Consider the following 20111-nt stretch of genomic DNA (forward strand, 5'->3'; position numbering starts at 1 on the left):
TAATATTTGTACGATGCTGGGGCAGATTTACTATGAAGCTTGGGAAGCCTGACTTCAGAGACTGCCACGTGGACAGGCCCCTGTGACTGCTGGCAGCTGCAGCACGGTGCAGGTGGGGTGAAGCCAGGTTGTAAATACGAAGCCTTTTTTATAAACCATTTTGGTAAATTGCCTTGAGAAAGGGAGCTGAATCGAAGGCTCTAGTAATATGCTGTGATCCTTCTTTTCTTAGGTGAATATTCACAATTTTGTATGTATTCAAATGGCTATTTTTTAAACTATAATTTTAATACGATTGATTCTTTTTTTTTCCTGCCACATCTTCATTTGTTTTATTTTATGTAGATTTTTTTCAACCAGATATACAGATAATCCTTTAACTTTTTATGACCTCATGAAATTATATGGGGACGTTCCTTTTTTTTTTCCAGCTGTACAACGTAATGATTCAATAGTTGTATATATTGAGAAATAATCACCAAAATAAGACTAGTTAAGATCCATCACCATACAGTTACAGATTTTTATTTCTTGTGATGAGAACTTTTAAGATTCACTGTCTTAGCAACTTTCAAATATGCAAAACAGTATAAATAACTATAGTCGCCATGCTGTACATCACATGACTTATTTTATAACTGAAAGTCTGTACCTTTTGACCCCCTTTACCCATTTTGCGCCCCCTCGCCCCACACCCAACTCCACTTTTGCCTCTGGCAACCACCAATCTGTATCTATGAGCTTGTCTGTTTTTTTTTTTTTCAGATTCCACATATAAGTGAGATCATATGGTATTTGTCTTTCTATTAATTCTCCTTTTTGACAGTATCTGTTCATTCCTTACTGTGAACAGTCATAAATTAATATATTTACTTTCCTTCCCCACTCAACTCTCTATTACTCGATCACATTACTATTCTTAACATTTACTTTTTATTGTTAAATATTCTTTTATCTCTATTACTTGACTTGTCAGCTTTAAATGATGTCTTTTGACTTAAGTGGGGAAATGTGGAAAAGACAAAGAATTCAAATTTTTACCTACAGTAGGAAAAAGAAGTAGCAGCCCAGTTGGAGCAACCAGTAAGCGACTGTTCAGGGGGGTGACAGAATATAAATTAAGCTACTTGAAAAAATTGCATAAAAGATGTAGAAATAGAAATGTTGGGACTGGCCCTGTGGCCGAGTGGTTAAGTTCGCGCACGCTCCGCTTCAGCGGCCCAGGGGTCTGGATCCTGGGTGCGGACATGGCACTGCTCATCAGGCCATGCTGAGGGGACATCCCACATGCCACAACTAGAAGGACCCACAACTAAAATATACAACTATGTACTGGGGCGATTTGGGGAGAAAAAGCAGAAAAAGAAAAAAAAAATGTGTTCCCCCATACCTTCAGAGAACACTATTATGTCTGTGGAGTCAAAGGAGAGAACTAGACAAAAAGAAAAATGGTCAGATGTTATGGAAGGATAACTCTTAACATTCCCTTTGCAGAATGATAGTTCTAATGCTGCTTCTATCTAGAACCTTCCCATTTCACTAATTAGTTTAGACAGATAGTCAGTGAGAACAAAAAAGAAGTAATACACACCTCTCCCTCTTCTGACATTAGAGAATTCTTCATTTTCTCCACCCCGTTTCTCACGGTGTGGTGCCCCAGTGTTACTTCCGCCATCTTCTCCTCCATGCTTTACTTCACCTTTTCCTTCGACTGCTGCCACCTGCACATCCCCAACGTTGCCATTTCCAGGAGATATTTGAACAGCTTCCGGAAAACCAGAATTTTCCAAGGGATGATTGGGATCACCACCCAAGTAATACCGAAATGGTCCATTGTTTGATGTAATGCTATCTAAAGACTACAAATTGAAAACAACATTTAGTTAAAAGCCATAAACATAAATTATACACCATGTATTTTTATGATAATAGAAGAATTACTGTTTTTCTAAAGTGTTTTTCATGTTATTATAGGAAATATTCTTCTTCTAAAAAATTTTTTCAATGCATATTCTGCATCCTATATGTAGGGAAGAAATGAGATAGGAATGATTCATCCATGAGCAAAGAATTGAGAAGTTCTGGCAGTGAATTGTTCTTGTGAGTCAGTCATTCATCCAACAAACATTCAAATGTCCACTCTTTTCCTGGTTACTATGCTTACCTCTAGGGATACTATGAAGAAAGAGATAGAATCCTTGCCTGCAAGAAGCTTCAAGTCTTAGTAAGGGAGTCAAGAGAAGTAAGATTATAACATAGATAAGAGGTACAAAGATGTACAAACAGTGCTGCAGGAGCTCACAGGAGGGGTGCCTAACTCACCCTGGGGTTGGATGGAGGCTTGGTCAGAAGACGCTTCCTAGAAGAAATGATATGAACTAAGTCTTGAACAAATGAGTATAAGCCAAGTGAAAGTTCTGGTAATGATAACAGCATGAACCAATAGAGTAGGAGCAGGATAGAGGATGATTTGAGAACTTTGAGATTACAGAATCAACAGGACTTAAAGACTGAATGTGGGGAGTAAAGGAAAGGAAAGCCTAGATGGGTTTGTAACATTCACGAAGATAAGAAATACAGAGGATAAGGAGGTTTCAGGGAGACAGAGACAATGGTATAGTTACAGGTAAGTGAAAACTGAGGTTCCTAGGCAAGATGTCTAACAGGGCAGTTAGAACTCAGAAGAGAGATCTAGGTTGGAGACATCACCTTGAGAGTCATTAGCATGTGAGTGGTGGTTGAAACCACGGGAGTAGTAACCAGGATATATGCCTGAAGAACACCAAATTTAAGCGGTCAACAGAGGAAGAAAAACTCACAGAGGAAGCCCACAAGGGGCCTAAGAGGTCCACCTAAGAGTTTAGGAAACTCTTAAAAGAATGGTGTGATGGAAGCCAAAGGAATATTTTCAAGGAGAGAGTAGCTAATATTATTTAATGATATTCAAGTGAGATAGGAACTGTAAAGCATCCATTCACGTTAGAAACAAAGGCATGTTGGCACATATCTGAAGGGAACAAATACAATGAATGAAGACAACCAAGAGAAAGCCTGGCCATGAAGGGAAGGAGAGAGACACGTTAGGGGGTATCACAAGGCTGAGGGAGCATTTTCTTTCAAAGATGGAAGGGATATGTATATGTGTACAGCTAAGAAGAAAGAACTAGAAAAGGGACAATGGGTGGCAACGGTCTAGAGGGTATAAAAGACGAATGTCTCCAAAGAGGTGGGAGGAATCTGCTACAAAGGAGAGAAAGTGGCCTTGGATGGGGGAACATGTCTTCCTCTGAGGGGGGAAGAAAGGTGGCAAGGACTGAATGGGTGCAGCTTACAGTCAGGAAGGTAAAGAAGCAAGTGGCAAGGCACAAGGTTGAAGGAGTAACAACCTAATGGCTTCTATCTTCTCAGTGAAGCAGAAAACAAAATTATTTGATGAAAGCAAGGAAAAGGTGGGATGGGACGAATGAGTATCAATGCCCTACCCACATCACCAGTCTGGTAGAACCCTAGCTTCTTATGCTTTAGGTGCTGCTCAAAGTGTGGTCTGCAGACAAGTAGCACTGGCATCAACTGGGAGCTTGTTAGAAATGCAAATTCATGGGTCCTACCGCAGACCTGCTAAATTGGCAACTCTGGCATTGAGGCCCAAGAATCTGCTATAACAAGCTCCCAATTAAAGTTTGAGAAGTGCTGCTTAAGAGATAAGAAGAATGTGTAAGACAAAGGGGGAAAAAAAGCTAAAATGTTTCTTTCTCTTATTCTCTTATCTTAGAAATCTAACACACCTGACAAAATTCCAAGTGCACCAGTACGTTTTGGTAAACGGGCATCAGATATATATGTGTATATATAAACAACCTCCAAGTCTCTATTTCAGTTTCAGAACGGTACTTCCAAACCATTATCTATTCCACTAAATGATTATTCTAGAACATGGTTTGTTTTTAGCTTCTGCAAAGCAGTAATAGCTAATAATTCAATCTTTCAAAATTTCAACTTTTTAGAAAGGGATCTATAAGCTACTCAACTTTATTTAAAGTGGACTTAAAACAAAAAGTGTGAAATAAAGAAAACTGACTTTCTTTTCAACAATAATTGTTTAAGTGAGATGAGGCCCTTGAAAGCAGGAGCTCCTCCATGAACTCAGAGATTTAGCAAAACCAATGGGACGCAGTGCTTTCAGACCATAAACCCTAAGGAAAGGACAGAAACCAAGAAAGTATTGTATACAGCAAGGTAAAACCATTACTATATTCAAAAAGCATTACTGAAATCCTGAAAATAAAATTCCAATACTTACACTTTAAAAAAAAATGATTTGTTACAGATCATCTGTCATGGATAAAGAAGTTGAAAGTAATATTATTTAAGACTGAGTTAGATTAACAATAGGTCAGGTAACAATAAAACAAGATTTTAATTATACTAGCAGACTGGCTAATACCTCAATGGATAAGATCCAGAGATGAAGCTTGGGGACAAAGTACATAGTGGCTATTTAGAACAGGTAATAAAAGAAGTCATAAGGCAGGAGACGGTGCAATTGTACGGAGAACATAATTAAATTCAACATTCTCATGGAAGAAGAAAAAAGAAAAGAAAACTATTACACAGGCAACATTAGTTAGAACATAAAATACAAGTAAAAAGAAATATTCCAGACAACTATAATGCTCATTTTAAAATGTATTATGGACAATTTCAAACCTACTAGAGTAGAACATCAATCCCCCAGCCTCAGCAATCACCACTGCAGGGCCACTCCTGTTTCATCCATTACTCCCACGCCCATCCCCAGTGAATTACTCTGAAGCAAATCCTAGACATCATATTATCAGGCTAAACACTTCACTGCAACAAGATAAATAAATCAAAGATTAAAAAAATATTGCTTACTCCGTGTGTGTATGTGTATGGGGGTGTGGTGCTATGCTTAACTGATACCTTCAAGAGGCTATTATAAATTTTTAAAAATACTTTTATAAGTGAAAATTAAGAAGAAAAGGAAAATGTTCAAATCACAATAGACAAACAATAAATGTGACATCAGCTGTCCACAAAAAGAACTTGAAAAGCACCTTGATTCTCAAGGAATTCAAAATTGATAGTAGAGATTAAATACATTTTTAAAAGAACCCACCTAGGAAATTTGTGGATGACAATCTATAATTAACCTAGATTTGGTGAGCGTGGTGATGAGGTGAGGCTGTATCATATCTAAGGATTCCTTCAGGAAGGGACATCTGAATCAGGGTTTAAAGGATGTGCAGAAGTTCACTCGGTGAAAGGGGAGGAGGTGCATTCCAGCAAAATGAATGCAAAGATGCTGATGCTGGAGGAGAAAAGGGGAAGGGACGTGACATATTAGAGGAACAGAGAAGGCAACCAGGGTGGGTGCCGAGCAAAGCCCAAACAGGAGGGTGGTGTTAGAGACCGAGAAGGAAAGCAGGAGTCAGATCAGGCAGGGCCCCAGGAGGCATTTTAGTCCATGAACTGATTTAGAGAGAAAATAGGAGCAAACCTAGAATTTAGTAGCCAGATATTTACTAAGATCAGTCCTCATCTGGTCTTTTTTTCACTAACCTTCCTTAAACAATCTTTTTAAGAGAAAATAAAAGGGAATCTGGATTTTTATCACTTTTCATTTTTCACTAATTCCAGCTCATTCTCAGTTTGACCTCCTTACCATTGAAGACCATCTCTGCTACTCATTTGTGTTTGACCTTAGTTAAAAAGTATTTTGTGCATGTGTTTTTAAAATTTGAGAAAGCCAAGAGGTAAGTTTAATTGCATTATGAAATGGAAAAAAAAGGGAAAACACAAAGAGAAACAGTTAAAATCATTACTTTAGGGAGGCGAAAGATAAATGGTTTTCTATAAGACTCACTTGAACTGTGTTAGAACAGGAGTGGGGAGAGAGCGGGGGAGGATGCAAAAACACGAACATAAATACAGCTGTCAAAACCACCGTAGTCATTATCAGAAAGAGGTGTCACAGAGAACAAAAATATTCATATATTTTTAATAATTTTTTTCAAATGTTAGCTTCCAATACTAAGTCTTAATTAACTGAAATTTGAAAAGTATTTCCACTCAAAATTTCAGTTCAACACATTACAGTCAATGTGAAGAACTGATTTGTTTGAAAACTATTCAATTTTCTTGAATGTGAATCAATGTTTCAAACATAGGAACTAGCAACACATTACAGTCAATGTGAAGAACTGATTTGTTTGAAAACTATTCAATTTTCTTGAATGTGAATCAATGTTTCAAACATAGGAACTAGTGTAAGTTTATCCTAAGCCTCTCCATCCCACCTCTCTCAGAATATTTACAAATATATTATAAATTATAATGTTTAAATATTATTATTTTGAATATACAAGAATTTTATATACTTTTAAGTTCACAATAAATAATTTAAAATATAAATGTTTAAACATTTTAGAGGTATGTTTTCAAAGTGATGAAGAGCACGTACATCTCCTATAAACAGAAATTATATACTCAATTCTGATATACCACTTTGAAAACTTACCAATCAAAAAATATCATTTTTACCTCTTCTTGTCCAAATTGCTCCATCGAATCACAGTAAACCTCACTGTCTGAATCACTCGTCAAATGCTGAATCCCTGAAACATCTTCAATGTGCTCATCGTTTATATCTAAACATGAAGAAACATCCAGGTAGAGTAATTATTCTCTAATTGAAGAAAAATGCATTTATTCCATTTTCAAAATGTATCAGCTCTATATTATTTTCATACTAGGAGACAAATTTGATTTACTGAGCCACACTTTTTTCTTTTAACTTACTGAAACTTCAAATTTAACTGATAATTTTTACTGGAAAAGATTAAAAAGTATCTCATCAAGGATTTATACAAACACACTGTCCAGATCAAACCTTAACAGAACTTAATAACCTTATAAGAGAAAACTAATTATCAGCTACGAGGACTCAATTTGGATGCAATGATGCAAGTGTGTTGCTACATTAAGAAATGGTATTTCTTGGTTTCTCGACTGAATTGCATCAGTGTTAATAATTCACCAAATACACACCATAGGCTTACCCCTAAAGCCCTAGGATATGAAAAGACTATAACTTATCTTTCCGAGTGGAGAACAAAGTATTATATAATCAGAGGTTTCACTTAAAAGAAAAGTCAGGAATAAAAGTAAAATTTTCAAAATTTTATTTTAAAATGCCATGCAAAAACACAATAAAAAAAGACTTAAAAGTATAAAAGCCCTGGCCCTAATTCACTGTCTTTCAAAGATATAAAGAATTATAATATTAAAAAGCCCTAAGATATTACTGAATAAGAGGTTTCTTAAATTCTAAATTGCTCCTAAATATTCTAAAATTATTACAAGAATATTTTATTCCTCGGAAAGAGACTGGAGAAATCACTATCATGGGACCATACCTTGATGAACGCAGACAGTGGTTTCCCCCGTTGGCTCCAAGTTTGGATCTACAGGTTGCACTTCTTCAGCGCTTCTGCCGTTCAGGGAAGAAGGGGCATGAATATCATTCTGTACGTCCTGAACAAGGTTGTCTTTCTCATAGCCGTTAGTGACGACAATTTCCAAATTCTTATGGTCTGAGGATTTCTTCATCATTTTCTTATCTTTTAGGTGAAAATGGAGAGATTCATAAAAGTTCACAGTAGGTCAACTTCTGTATACTGTGTTCTAACACCAAGTAGTCATTTCCCCAACCCACCATAATCCCTTTGAAGGGTTTCCTACTTGGATCAGAGAGATGGGGTGCTCCCTGAAAAGGGGTTTATTACACGCTGAGAGCTCACCCAAACTGTGTTGGTTTCAAAACTGCTGCAGTTCCCTGTGAATTTTCTAGAACCCCTTCTAAGAGATAATCTCTGAAGGTCTTCACACTCCCTCAGCATAGGCAAATTGTTCTATGTACCCAGCAGTACAAAGGGGTCCAAATAGCCAAAAAAAGATCTTTCAAAGAAGGTTCTATTCACCATACCTTACTGGAAAGTGAAGGTAAAGTTAAGCTGTGTGGTTTGTTTTAGTGTCTTTCTTCCTCCCCTTTCTAAGACAGTCTTCCCAAGAATTACTGGTATTCTTACTAACAAGGCCCTCTAATGCAGTACCCCATGATTCCAATGTTCCCTCTTTATTAAAACTTCTTCCTATATCCTATTCTCTGGATTCCATTTTATTCTTGACAAGATATGGAAAGTTTAACTTGTCTCCTCTCCTTGGTAACACATGCATATTCATATTGGAAACAATACCTTAAATGAATATATTTCTAATGCAGCATTTCAGGTATGACATTGGGAGGATGGCCTATTCTCGCTGGCCTTCAACAGACATCTGTTCCATCTGAGCATAAGGCTGGCTAACCCTACACTCTGCAGCAGAGCTTCTGGTCCACAGCAAACCTGCTTGTAGGGTCAACAGCCCATTTCCCACCATACGCATAACACACGTCAAATCAGCCCAAACTTCTCCACGTCCTTTTATCTTATCTAATGTAAAATTATTAGCCCATCGTTCAAAGATTACCATTATCACTTTGTTCTGCTCCTTTTACTTCTTCTTGGGCCTCTTCTTCCTCAGACTCAGCTCCACTATCACTGCTTTCAGCTTTACCATTAATAGTTTTGGCATTTGGAGTAGAAGTTAGAACATTACCAAGATCTAAAATACAAAAATGACCACTTAATCTCTAATGCTGTAACATGACACTGCTGCAATTTACAAATAATACTGTAACTTACAAATAACTAAAAAAATGATTTTGAAGTAAAAAGTTAGAATTTTGATATGTAATTAATAGTATTCTTTTGACTATAAATATACATACATTACATAAATAGACAAATTCCTTCAATTATCAGTTTACAACAAAAATGATAAGGCTGTCTTAAATCATTCCTGAACAAGGCAGAGGATAAATTATTTTTAAGTTAACATCAATCAAAATGGTAAAGTTAGAGATGAATGATCTTCTTTATAGATGGTACATGAAGAGACAGTCGGTACATGCTAGCATGCTGAAAACATAAATATAATATTATTGGGCCTAACAACAATATTATCAATATTATAGTTGGACTACATCTAAAAAATTTTTTATCCTTTTATTACCTCTAGGGTTTCAGGTGCACAACTTACATTATTATGTCTTTATACTTAAACTCTTTTTTTAAAGCATCAATAAATGTGATCAATCACTTAAAAAGGCAAATTGTCCTACGGCCCTAAGTCATATCTTAGAGTAAATATAACAGGGTTTCTCAAACGTAAATGTGCACAGGAATCACTTGAGAGCTAGTTACCACGCAGACTCTGAATCAGTAAGTCTGGGGTGACCTAAGGTTCTGCATTTCCATACAGCTCCCCTATGATGCCAATGCGGCTGGTTACTGTACCACATCTTGAGATACAGGGTATTACATTTCCACCAATTCTTTAAGACAAAAAAGCCTCCCAAGTGGCTACTGGCCAAAACAGTGGTCTTCCTCCATAAACTTTTGGGCTTTATTTTCACTTATACAAAATGCATTTTGGATGCTTCCCTGCATCCCAAATAATATATTAAATTTCAAAATCTCCGTACACCTTAAACACTCAAGCCTATGTTCTTATTTAAGTCTGCCGAAGCAACGGAACAAATGAGTAAAAATTCAGCTCTATCATAGGCATTGTGTTCTATTCTCTCTTAGAGAATCATGGTAGCAGCATAGTTTTGAATCTCCCTTACTCTCCCAGACAACCAGAAAAAGCAAGAACAACAACAATTAACAAAAAGACAAAAACACCCACCACCCACGGACATCTTCAACAAAACTAAGTACAGGGAAACCCCAAAACCCCTATCAGATGGATGGTTGTAGCAAAACTAATTGACAGCAGCAAAAGCAGTATCATAGCAGTTCTGTGATGAGAGTTACAGAAAGCACAGAGAATTACGAATGAGCTCTACTCAATATCTAAAAATCAATGAATGTAATACATCCTATTAACAGATGAAAGACAAAAGCCACGTGATTATCACAATAGATGCAGAAAAAGTACTTAACAAAACCCAACATTCTCGGGGCCAGCCCCATGGCCAAAAGGTTAAGGTCATGTGCTGGGCTGCCATGGCCCAGGGTTTCCCCAGTTCGGATCCTGGGCACGGACCTAGCACCACTCATCAAGCCATGCTGAGGCGGCATCCCACATGCCACCACTAGAAGGACCCACAACTAAAATATACAACTATGGACTGGGAGGCTTGGAGGAGAAGGAAAAATAAAAAATAATTAATATCTTTTTTAAAAAAACCAACATTCTTTCATGATAATAATGCTGAAGAAATTAAGAATACAAAAGAATTTCCTCAAACTGATAAAGGGCATCTAAGAAAACTCACAACAAGCATCATTCTTTATGTAAAAAGACTGAATGCTGTGCTCCTAAAATAAGGAACAAGATAAAGATGTCTGTTTTTGCCATCTCTATTAAATACTGTACTAGAAGTTCCAGCCAGGGCAGTTACGCAAGAAAAACAAATAAAATGCATCCAGAGTGGAAATAAAGAAATAAAATGATCTCTGCAGATGACATGCTCTTACATGTAGAAAATCCTAAGGAATCTACAAAAAACCTTCAGAACTAATAAACAGAGTAGTGAGGCTGCAGGATACAAGATAATTATACAAAAATCAATTGTATTTCTATAAGCTAATGATAAACAACTTAAAAATGAAATTAGAAAACAATTCAATTTACATAGCCCCCAAAAGAATGAAATACTTAAGAATACATTTGACAAAAGAAGGTGGAGGAATTATACACTGCAAAAGACAAAATACTGTCGAAAGAAATTAAAGATCTAAATAAACGGATTGGAAGACAATATGTTGAGATGACAATATTCCCCAAAATGATCTATGATTCTTCGCAATCCCTATCAAAATCTCAATTGGCTTTTTTGGCAAAAATTGACAAGCTGATTTCTAAAATGTATATGGAAATGTGAGGGATCCAGAATAGTCAAAACAATCTTGAAAAAGAACAAAGTTGGATAGCTCATACTTCCTGATTTCGAAACTTACTATGTATGTATATGATGAAAAAGCCCATGCGACACAGATACATCTGTTCTACTGGACCTAAACGGCTACTTTTAACAAGATTCTTTGTTAAAACAAAAAAAAGTCAAGATTGCAAACTGTCTTGCAATCTGGCAATATCTTATAAAATTGCAAACACCCATCAAATACCCATATCCTTTGATCCAGCAATTACACTTCTAACATTATTTCTTACAGATAGACTTCCACATACATAAAATGACATTTGTACATGGTTACTTTCAGCAGCATTTTTTAAAGATCAGAAGAGGAAGCAATCTAAATGTCCGTTAGAATGGTACACATTAAATAAATTACGGTGGCGGTCCACGTTCCTTACCACCCTTAGATCCAGATATGATTCGAAATCTAGACTTTTCTAATTTTGCAAAGGTCATACACCATATATACTGTATATTACACAACACCTTCAACAGAGTCTAGGCAGCTTTCACGAAAAAAAATTAAGATTTTTGCATAGACTAAATATACTGTATATTATGTAACACCTTCGACAGGGTCTAGGCTGCTCTTACTAAAAAAAGATTAAGATTTTCGCAGTAAGGGGCTGGCCCCGTGGCCGAGTGGTTAAGTTCGCGCGCTCCCCTGCAGGCGGCCCAGTGTTTCGTTGGTTCGAATCCTGGGCGCGGACATGGCCCTGCTCATCAGACCACGCTGAGGCAGCGTCCCACATGCCACAACTAGAAGAACCCACAACGAAGAATACACAACTATGTACCGGGGGGCGTTGGGGAGAAAAATGAAAAAGTAAAAAAAAATCTTTAAAAATATAAAAAAAAAAAAAAAGATTTTCGCAGTAAAACATATGAATAGTCTCACTAAATAGGATAAATAAAGACTTAAAATAGGCTCATGTCATTTTAGGTCAGGGTTTGCTCCTCCATTAGTTCATGTCAGCATAGGTTTTGCTGCCAAATGAACAACAAAAAAACCTTTATCAAACTTTTTGAATTATTAAATTATAGCTAACGGATTGTGGACCTCAGCCTTCATTATTACTATTATTATTATTATTATTATTATCTCTTCTTTGTTTTTATAATTAGTTGTTTAAACATCTCTGCCTCTGGCCAGCATACTGGACACTATTAGCAGGTCCAGATTTACTCCCTTCTGCATCCTAACAACATGCTTTACACAGAGAAAATGCTTACTATTTTTTCTGAATTGAATAAGCATAGATAAGGAAGATTGTCTGTTAATATTTGACTCCTCTAGGCAAATCAGATATAGAGGGTGTGGTACAAGGTTATGCCCAGGAAGCAGTCACGATGAGTTACTACAGTCCACACATAAGGCTCTAGGCCTTATGACTGGATGAGATGATCACTGTTCTGAAACACTGTAATTTCCATCAATTAGTAAAAGATGCCTTGTAAATAGGGATGCCAGGAAAAAAACGGATACCATATATAGGATTTTCATCTAAAATGACTCTAATGGGCTCAGTCCATTCTGCTTTCTAAAAAACTTTAAAGAGCAAATGTTTACAGTCAACACCAGTATATCTGCATACTATTCAACTCCTGCTAGTACGTAAAACCTAAGCCTTTCAATTCTTCACTGAGAATTTTAGCTTGCTACGCTTTATTTAGTTAAACCATACTGTAAACATATCTACTTTAAAGTTAGCTAGAAATCATTTCAGCGACGGTATTGCTAATATAATTCATAAAGCAAAATAGAAAATATGATCGTCAAAATAAAACTATGAATTGTGTTACAATTTTGTATATACTAAGTGAACCACCTGTCATCTTTTAATAACTTAAGAGTTAAAACTCAAGGGTTTATGGAGCTGGCCCCAGGGTATAGTGGTTAAGTCCAACACGCTCTGCATCTGTGGCCCGGGTTTGCAGGTTCAGATCTTGGGCATGGACGTATACCACTTGTCAAGCCATGCTGTGGCAGCGACCCACATACAAAACAGAGGAAGACTGGCACAGATGTTAGCTCAGGGCTAATCTTCCTCATGCAAAAAAAAAAAAAACTTAAAGGTTTATAGTATTTTCAAACTTTATGTAATGTGTTTGCTTGGAATGAAAACTCTTGAGCAAGAAGCTTATAAATTACATAAATTTGTGCAGAATTCTTTGGCATGTAAATTTTAAAGAAAATTTTTACATGGATTTCATTATTCCTACCTTCTAAGTATTTAGAGATTTTCTCCAGTCGGACTGGCATGTGAAAGTAAAAAAACAATTAGACATATAAATATTAATGCATGCATAATGTGTCAGTTACGGAATTAAAAACTAGGTAAAACAGTCCAACCTGAGGTTAAATCAGAACTTCTGCCACTCTTTTTGTCCTCTACAATTTCATAAAATGGACCTATAACTTGTAGCAATTCTTCAACTTTCTCAGTCATGGGCATAGTTTCAAGAATCTGTAATTGAAAGAAACAAATCGTGTGAAACAACAAACAATCTGACCTACACTAGCATCAAATAATATGATATTTACAATTTACTGATTGATAATTTTGAGACTTTAATTTCATTTATAGACTCCCAAAGTATCTATATTAATTACATACTTAATATATATACCCACCTAGAAAAGTTTCAAGAATATTAAAGATTTAAAAGTGTTCTCATTTTGAAGGCTACTTTACATAAGCTTCATGTAAAGTTTTACACAATAATCAATAAATTATGCATTATGTTAAATAAAATACAAAACTGGGGTTAGTATAAAATTTTTATATCTGTTCTTTAACACTAAGGTAAATTTCTAAAAGGGCACAAAAGTAAAGTAGGAAATGATAACCACTTTCAGACACCTTCATAACTATGGGCCAATTTAGAATCATCAAATCTAAAGAGCAGGGTAAATTAACTGAAAAGGCATTCAAATAAATAGCTATCAACTGGTGACTGGTAAAAGAAATGACAGTATTTCCACATATGGAATATTGTGCAGATATTAATAAGACTAAGGTTAGCTTCGTGTGTGCTAATTGGAAAAATATCTATAATTTCTTTTTACATGCAAAAAGCCAGTGGCCACACAGTGTTTAATATGATACCATTATTAGTTTTGTCTCTCTTTAATAATAAAAGATATGCAAATTAAAAAACCCAAACATCAAAAGAAGTATAAACTGAAAAATAAGTCTTCCTCATTCCCTCCATTTTAACTCTTTAGTTGTAATTACTTTTAACTGTATTTTGTAGATTGATTCAGAAGACATATATGTCATTCTTGCATATTTTTCAGCTTATATGCAGTTTTAAAGTGGCCATTTATATCTTTAAAATTAACAACCTTGGACTCATTCTCCCAGATTTACTGTTCATTCACTGCCTATCATTTTTTAAAAATTATTTTACTGAGGTCATATTGGTTTATAACATTGTGTAATTTCAGGTGTAAATTATTATATATCAGTTTCTGTATAGAACGCATCGTGCTCACCACCAATAGTCTAGTTTTCGTCTGTCATCATATATCTGTGCCCCTCTACCCCTTTTGCCCACCTCCCCACCCCTTTCCCCTCTAATAACCACTAATCTGTTCTCCCTTTATCCATGTGTTTGTTTATGTTCCACATACAAGTGCGTTCACTGCCCATCTTTCACAATAGAATGTAAGCTCAGTGAAAAAGGGCCTTCGTCTGTTTTTGATCACTCCTGTATTTCCAGTTAGAATTCTCAATTTCTGTTCAAACAACATGCTTTTATTTTTAAACTAGATACAGGAAAGACCATAAGTAGTCTACAGTAATCAGCAACTCTGATATGATTTTGAGCTGAGATACCCCCATCAACAGCACCATCCTGTGTGGCGGGGGGGGGGGGGGGGAGTAGGGCGGGGCGGTTTGTTGAGAGAGATTATATAGAATGAACTATGTTAACAATATCTGGTTTTACTGATTATAATTTAATTTCACAGCTCTTAGTAAATTATCGTGCTCTTTCCTATGCTGTTTATCACGCTAATTGCTGCTTCTACCAACCAATGGGAGTGAAAAGAATGCTTTAATCATTAAATATCTTTTTGCTAAAGAAAATATTTGTTATTGTAAGGTTGGGGCCATTAGGGAGAGCATTTTTATAGCTTATGTCAGATATATGATTTATAATATATTTGGATTATAATAATAATTCCAAGAATTAGATTCAAACCAAAAACTGAAACTATAAGGTAATGTTTACTTTGACATGACCAAAGACACAGCTAATAAACGGCAGAGAGAGGATTCAAACACAAGTCAAACACATACACTGGAATAGTGTATATAAAGACTTGACTGAGCAGTATCTGGTAAGCCCACCACAGACCCCATCCTGACCTCCACCCAATACCTCCTTTGATCCTCCTCCAAACCAGATCTCTTTTGGTTCTCTCTCAATTAAAGACTAAAGTAGGCCAACTGATTCAGTGTTGAGTTTCTCATACCCCCTAAGGTAAGACAGTGAATTATGGACTTGAAATGCCAGAACTAAATAAATGGAGTATGTGCTGGTGCTAAGCAAAAATAAGCAGAGTAATTTTTCTTTCAGTAACCTAGAATTTCAGTGGTCAAGACAGTCAGGACAAATGGCCACAGCAAGATACGCCAGAATTTAAGAGGTTATTCTCTGAAGAAGAAACTTTCAAAACATAAAACCAAGAATGATCTTAGCCCTTTGCAAAATTCTCTCCCACACTCCAATGGTGAAATGAAAGAAATGGCACACACGCAAACACACATACACACACACACAAGATGTAGGCAGAGGTAGAGAGAGACACAGACACAGACAAGCTGACAGAGGAAGGTCTCAGTCTAGGTAACTACTACTTATCCTCAGAGAAGATTTTATTTAAAGTGTAAGGTAATTAACTTAACTCAATTGGATTGTAACATCCTAATGAGGAATGTTTTAACAGAAAAATCTGGTAAGCTGCATTGACTCTAGAAAAGCAGCATCCACAGCACAGTAATTTTTCTAGGTTTATCAAACACTTTTCCCCAGTGAGAGACATCCTTTCCGTAAGATGAAAACATACTGGAAAGGTGGAGGTACACTGCACTGTAATGCAAAGACTACACGCCTCGGGCTGTTTTGCCAGATGAACATATCTCTTAAAGCCATCCAAATCCCAGCGCTCTACTCCCTGTTCAACAGACAATCTTAGCAACACTAATCCAGTTTCTCAAGTGCCTCTGACACTTTGAGGAGTGTCCTATATCTCAATCCTGAGTATGCTGATCACTAGAAAAGTGTATCGCTCACTGTAAGTTAAGAAATCAGAATTCTGGTTTTTCCCTAATCTCCAAAAGATGGTTATCATGAGTCAAGCCTTAAAAAGCAAATCAGGGGCTGGCCCCGTGGCCGAGTGGTTAAGCTCCCACGCTCGGCTTCCAAGGCCCACGGTTTCACTGGTTTGGATCCTGGGCATGGACGTGGCACCACTCATCAAGCGACACTGAGGTGGTGTCCCACATGCCACAACTAGAAGGACCCACAACTAAAAAAAAAAATATATATATATATATATATATATATACACAACTATGTACCAGGGGGCTTTGGGGAGAAAAAGGAAAAATAAAATCTTTTAAAAAAAAAAGCTTAATAAAGAAAAAGTCCCAAATTGAGTAATCAAGTCTTTGGGATGATGTACTATCCCACATGATTATCTAGAAATACAGAATTTTATCTATCCATATCCACAAAGCTAAACTCTAAAAATAAAAGACTAATCAAATTTTCAATCTACAAATACCCTAATTTTAGATGTATCTCTAAAAGTTTACCATAAACTTATTATAGTCACAGTGATTAAAAGAAATTTTAAAAGTCTGAATGAAAATAGTTGGTGGATTCTTTTAATTAGAGTAGTTACAGAAATTTACAGGCACAGCAGAAGTATTTTAAAACAGCTAAAAGGCAGAAGCATAGTTTTAATCTCTCCTGAGGAAAAATAAAAAAGAACACACATTGTTTCCTTCCCTTCTCACTTTAAACTGTGGCTACATCATTAATTAACAAAATTGGATAGGAAAAATGGGTAAATTTTATTTAATGTGTCACTTCAACTTTACATTACACAAGTGTATCCTAAAAGTGATGACGATATTTAAGGTAAAGAAAAAGGAACAGATATCAAACCAAAAAGGCTTTAGACTGTCTCTCTCTCTCTCTGCTTTAGAAAGGTTCCTTTGTTGCTGTTACTGACATAGTTAACAGCCAAAAGAACTAAACTCTGCCCTCTGTTGTAAATAAACAAGGTCCACTAAAAAAAATGGGGAGAATGTAACAAAGGGCACAACTTTGAGCAGTACAGAAGAGATTAGAGTCAAAAAAAAAAAAAAACCTAGGTTGAATCTACCGAATAAAAATTACTACAGAGACTAATATTGTCAAACCGTCCAGCATAAAAACTATCCCTTTTTATAGATTTTCTTTATGTTCAAAGATAATTTATTTAAGATTATCAAACAGACCTAGAGCTCACAACTTCTGACCCATCTCCAACATAAAAATGGTCCTTTATAAAAAGGCACTAAAATAATCTTTAAAATTTATGATTTCTTCATAAATTTGCTCCTCTAAACGACCCCTTGAAAAGACTTAAAAGACCTAATTAATAAGGAATGCACTCCTTAGTAGTTCCCACAGAAACTAACAGTATCCTTATCACGTTCTGCTTCTGAAGGATCTTCACACTCACAGAAAAAGGCTTGTTACTGAGAAGCCCAGGGATGGGACTATCTCAGTTTAGGAGTCAAAACTTGTGTGAGAACATTGTTGGGCATTCTTGTTAACTATTTCTCCTCAATAAAAAGTTCCAAAGCAGAAATACTATCAAGACAGCCCAGGTAATTCCCAGACTCCTGAGTAAGGGACATCAATCTTTTAAAAGATTCTTATTTCTACACTTTTGCAGAAGTTGACTATAGAGAAAGACAGGGAAGATGAAAAACAAAAAAAATCAAGATATTACCACAATGTGATATATCCTAAGGAAAAAACACCTTAAGATGAACTTTGATGAGACAGATAAAGCCCTAATACATTGAATAATCTAGATTCTCTAACATATTACAATCTCCCTGTTCCTTAAAACAAAGCAGCTAATTTGCCTGACAAAATTAAATCAGAGCGGCTCTGAATATTTTTATTTTCTACTGTGAATTATTTTCCCTACCTTTTTCATTTCTTCAACATATGCAATCATGGCTTCCTCTTTGGTCATATCCCCCAATGCACTCCAAGCATCCCTAGAAACGAAAATACCCAAATAACAACAAAAGACATTTGATTGTCAATTGCTAAGAATACAATTTATAGTTGATGCTATAGTGTCATTAACTTAAAACAGGCTCTACTTAAAGCCATATTATGTTTCCAAAGGACCTCTTTAAATGTACCACCTCGAAGAAAAATATTACAGTGAATAAACTGGCAAATTTAATAGTATTTAAAACTAAGTATATAACCCACCTACAGACGATAAACTATAGTCTGGTGAGTATAGAGACTATATTATATAGACTATAGACCGTTCATAAATATTTGCTAAGAACTCTTTAAAAGTTTTGATAGCATTATAGAGAACAGTGACAGAAATGAGCATTTTAGAAGACTGCATGAACTGTCACAGCCATGTTTTAAACGAAGAGAAGTTTTGGTTAGTAGTTTCCATTAATTTAAACAAGAGTCCAACTTATACCCCTGAAAAATGGAAGGAGTTTCTTACTTCTAAAAAAAATGAAAATGTGAGGGACAAAAAAATTTTAACCCCTAGATAGCAAGAATAATCTCTTGAAATTTTTGCCTAACATGAAAATCTCTCTTTTTATACTTTTCCAGAAGCAGTTTAACTCCGCCAAAGGTCAATACTGAGAAAAATCATAAATAAACAAATTTTCTTAAAATAGATTAAATAACATATTGCTATTATGTTTAACCTATTATTTTATGAGCATTCACAAAGATTTTAGAGGAAACTACAGTACTAAGAAATCCTCAAAGGAGTCAAAGGACTTTCAATTCAAGGTAAGGAAATTTAGCCATCAAAATGCGTGGCTCTTGAGACATGCTTCACCAGTTACCAAATCCTGCTCGGAATGTATAGTCTACATTAGGCTACATTAGACGTTTTGTTACATGTCTGTAAAGTCTTCAATAATATTTAAGAACATTAAATGTTAGTCAACTGGAAAAATTCTAGAGCTATCTCTGGATATTTTATGATTCTTTTAAGTATATTAAAAATCAAATTTCTATTGAAATACAGTGGGACAGGAGTGAGGCCTAGATAAAAAGTTAGCATGGCAGCATCTGAGTCATGTTCCTAGTTACTTATTATCTTAAAGGCTCAAAGCAAACACTGTCACTCGACAAGCAAAAGTCATTATTTTTCTTTGCAGGTAAAACAGGCAGAAGAGTTTGTTTATTTATTTAACTTAGTCTGGGAGTTGGTCTTGGCATGATAAAAAGAAAAAACTACATAAAAAGGAAGCCTAACTAAGAATGCTTTTTTATCTTTGAGACACCTATCCTTTTTGGTTTTATTGTTTTCCTCTCTTGCCCAAGTTTCTATTTGAGTGAAATTGTGTTAAGAGCACCTAGAGGATAAAAATTGTATCCAGTACCCAGAATCCTTTATGCACAGAATAATGCATAACCACATATACAACAGTCAGATGATAATTATGTCATTAAACTAAAAATTCTTTCATAGCTTTCTATACAAAATTACCATTTATATCTTCCAACCGGGTCCCAGAATCCAGGCCTCGAAAGTGTGCAGGGTCCTTCAGTCGCCTGCTTATAGAAGCTGTAGAACTTGAGCATCATTTCATGCGTTGGCTGAAACGAACCTATGAGAAACATACATTACACACAGATCTCCTGGAGAATACAATTCGTACGCTAAGGCTACAAATTAGCTGAGCTATACTAATAATGATTTTTAAATATTTCATTAATACTTCAGACAACTATTTATTTACTTCTATCTTATAGAAACAAAAATTAT

The 20111-nt window shown here is 35.7% G+C and overlaps 1 protein-coding gene across 6 annotated transcripts in view; it reads right to left on the reverse strand.

Moving 5' to 3' along the window:
- The window catches only part of ACBD5 (acyl-CoA binding domain containing 5), a 39401-nt gene that overhangs the window by 14055 nt on the left and 5235 nt on the right, over positions 1–20111 (reverse strand). For all 6 annotated transcript variants that reach the window (XM_046678787.1, XM_046678789.1, XM_046678783.1 and 3 more), the window contains 7 exons: positions 19833–19953; positions 18276–18348; positions 13407–13521; positions 8554–8688; positions 7440–7643; positions 6565–6671; positions 1592–1859 (listed from right to left, as the gene is read on the reverse strand). In XM_046678787.1, the coding sequence (XP_046534743.1) occupies positions 1592–1859; positions 6565–6671; positions 7440–7643; positions 8554–8688; positions 13407–13521; positions 18276–18348; positions 19833–19953 (1023 nt within the window). The remainder of the gene's footprint in view (positions 1–1591; positions 1860–6564; positions 6672–7439; positions 7644–8553; positions 8689–13406; positions 13522–18275; positions 18349–19832; positions 19954–20111) is intronic.

This window comes from Equus quagga, chromosome 12, assembly GCF_021613505.1.
Source record: "Equus quagga isolate Etosha38 chromosome 12, UCLA_HA_Equagga_1.0, whole genome shotgun sequence".
Taxonomy (NCBI): Eukaryota; Metazoa; Chordata; class Mammalia; order Perissodactyla; family Equidae; genus Equus; species Equus quagga.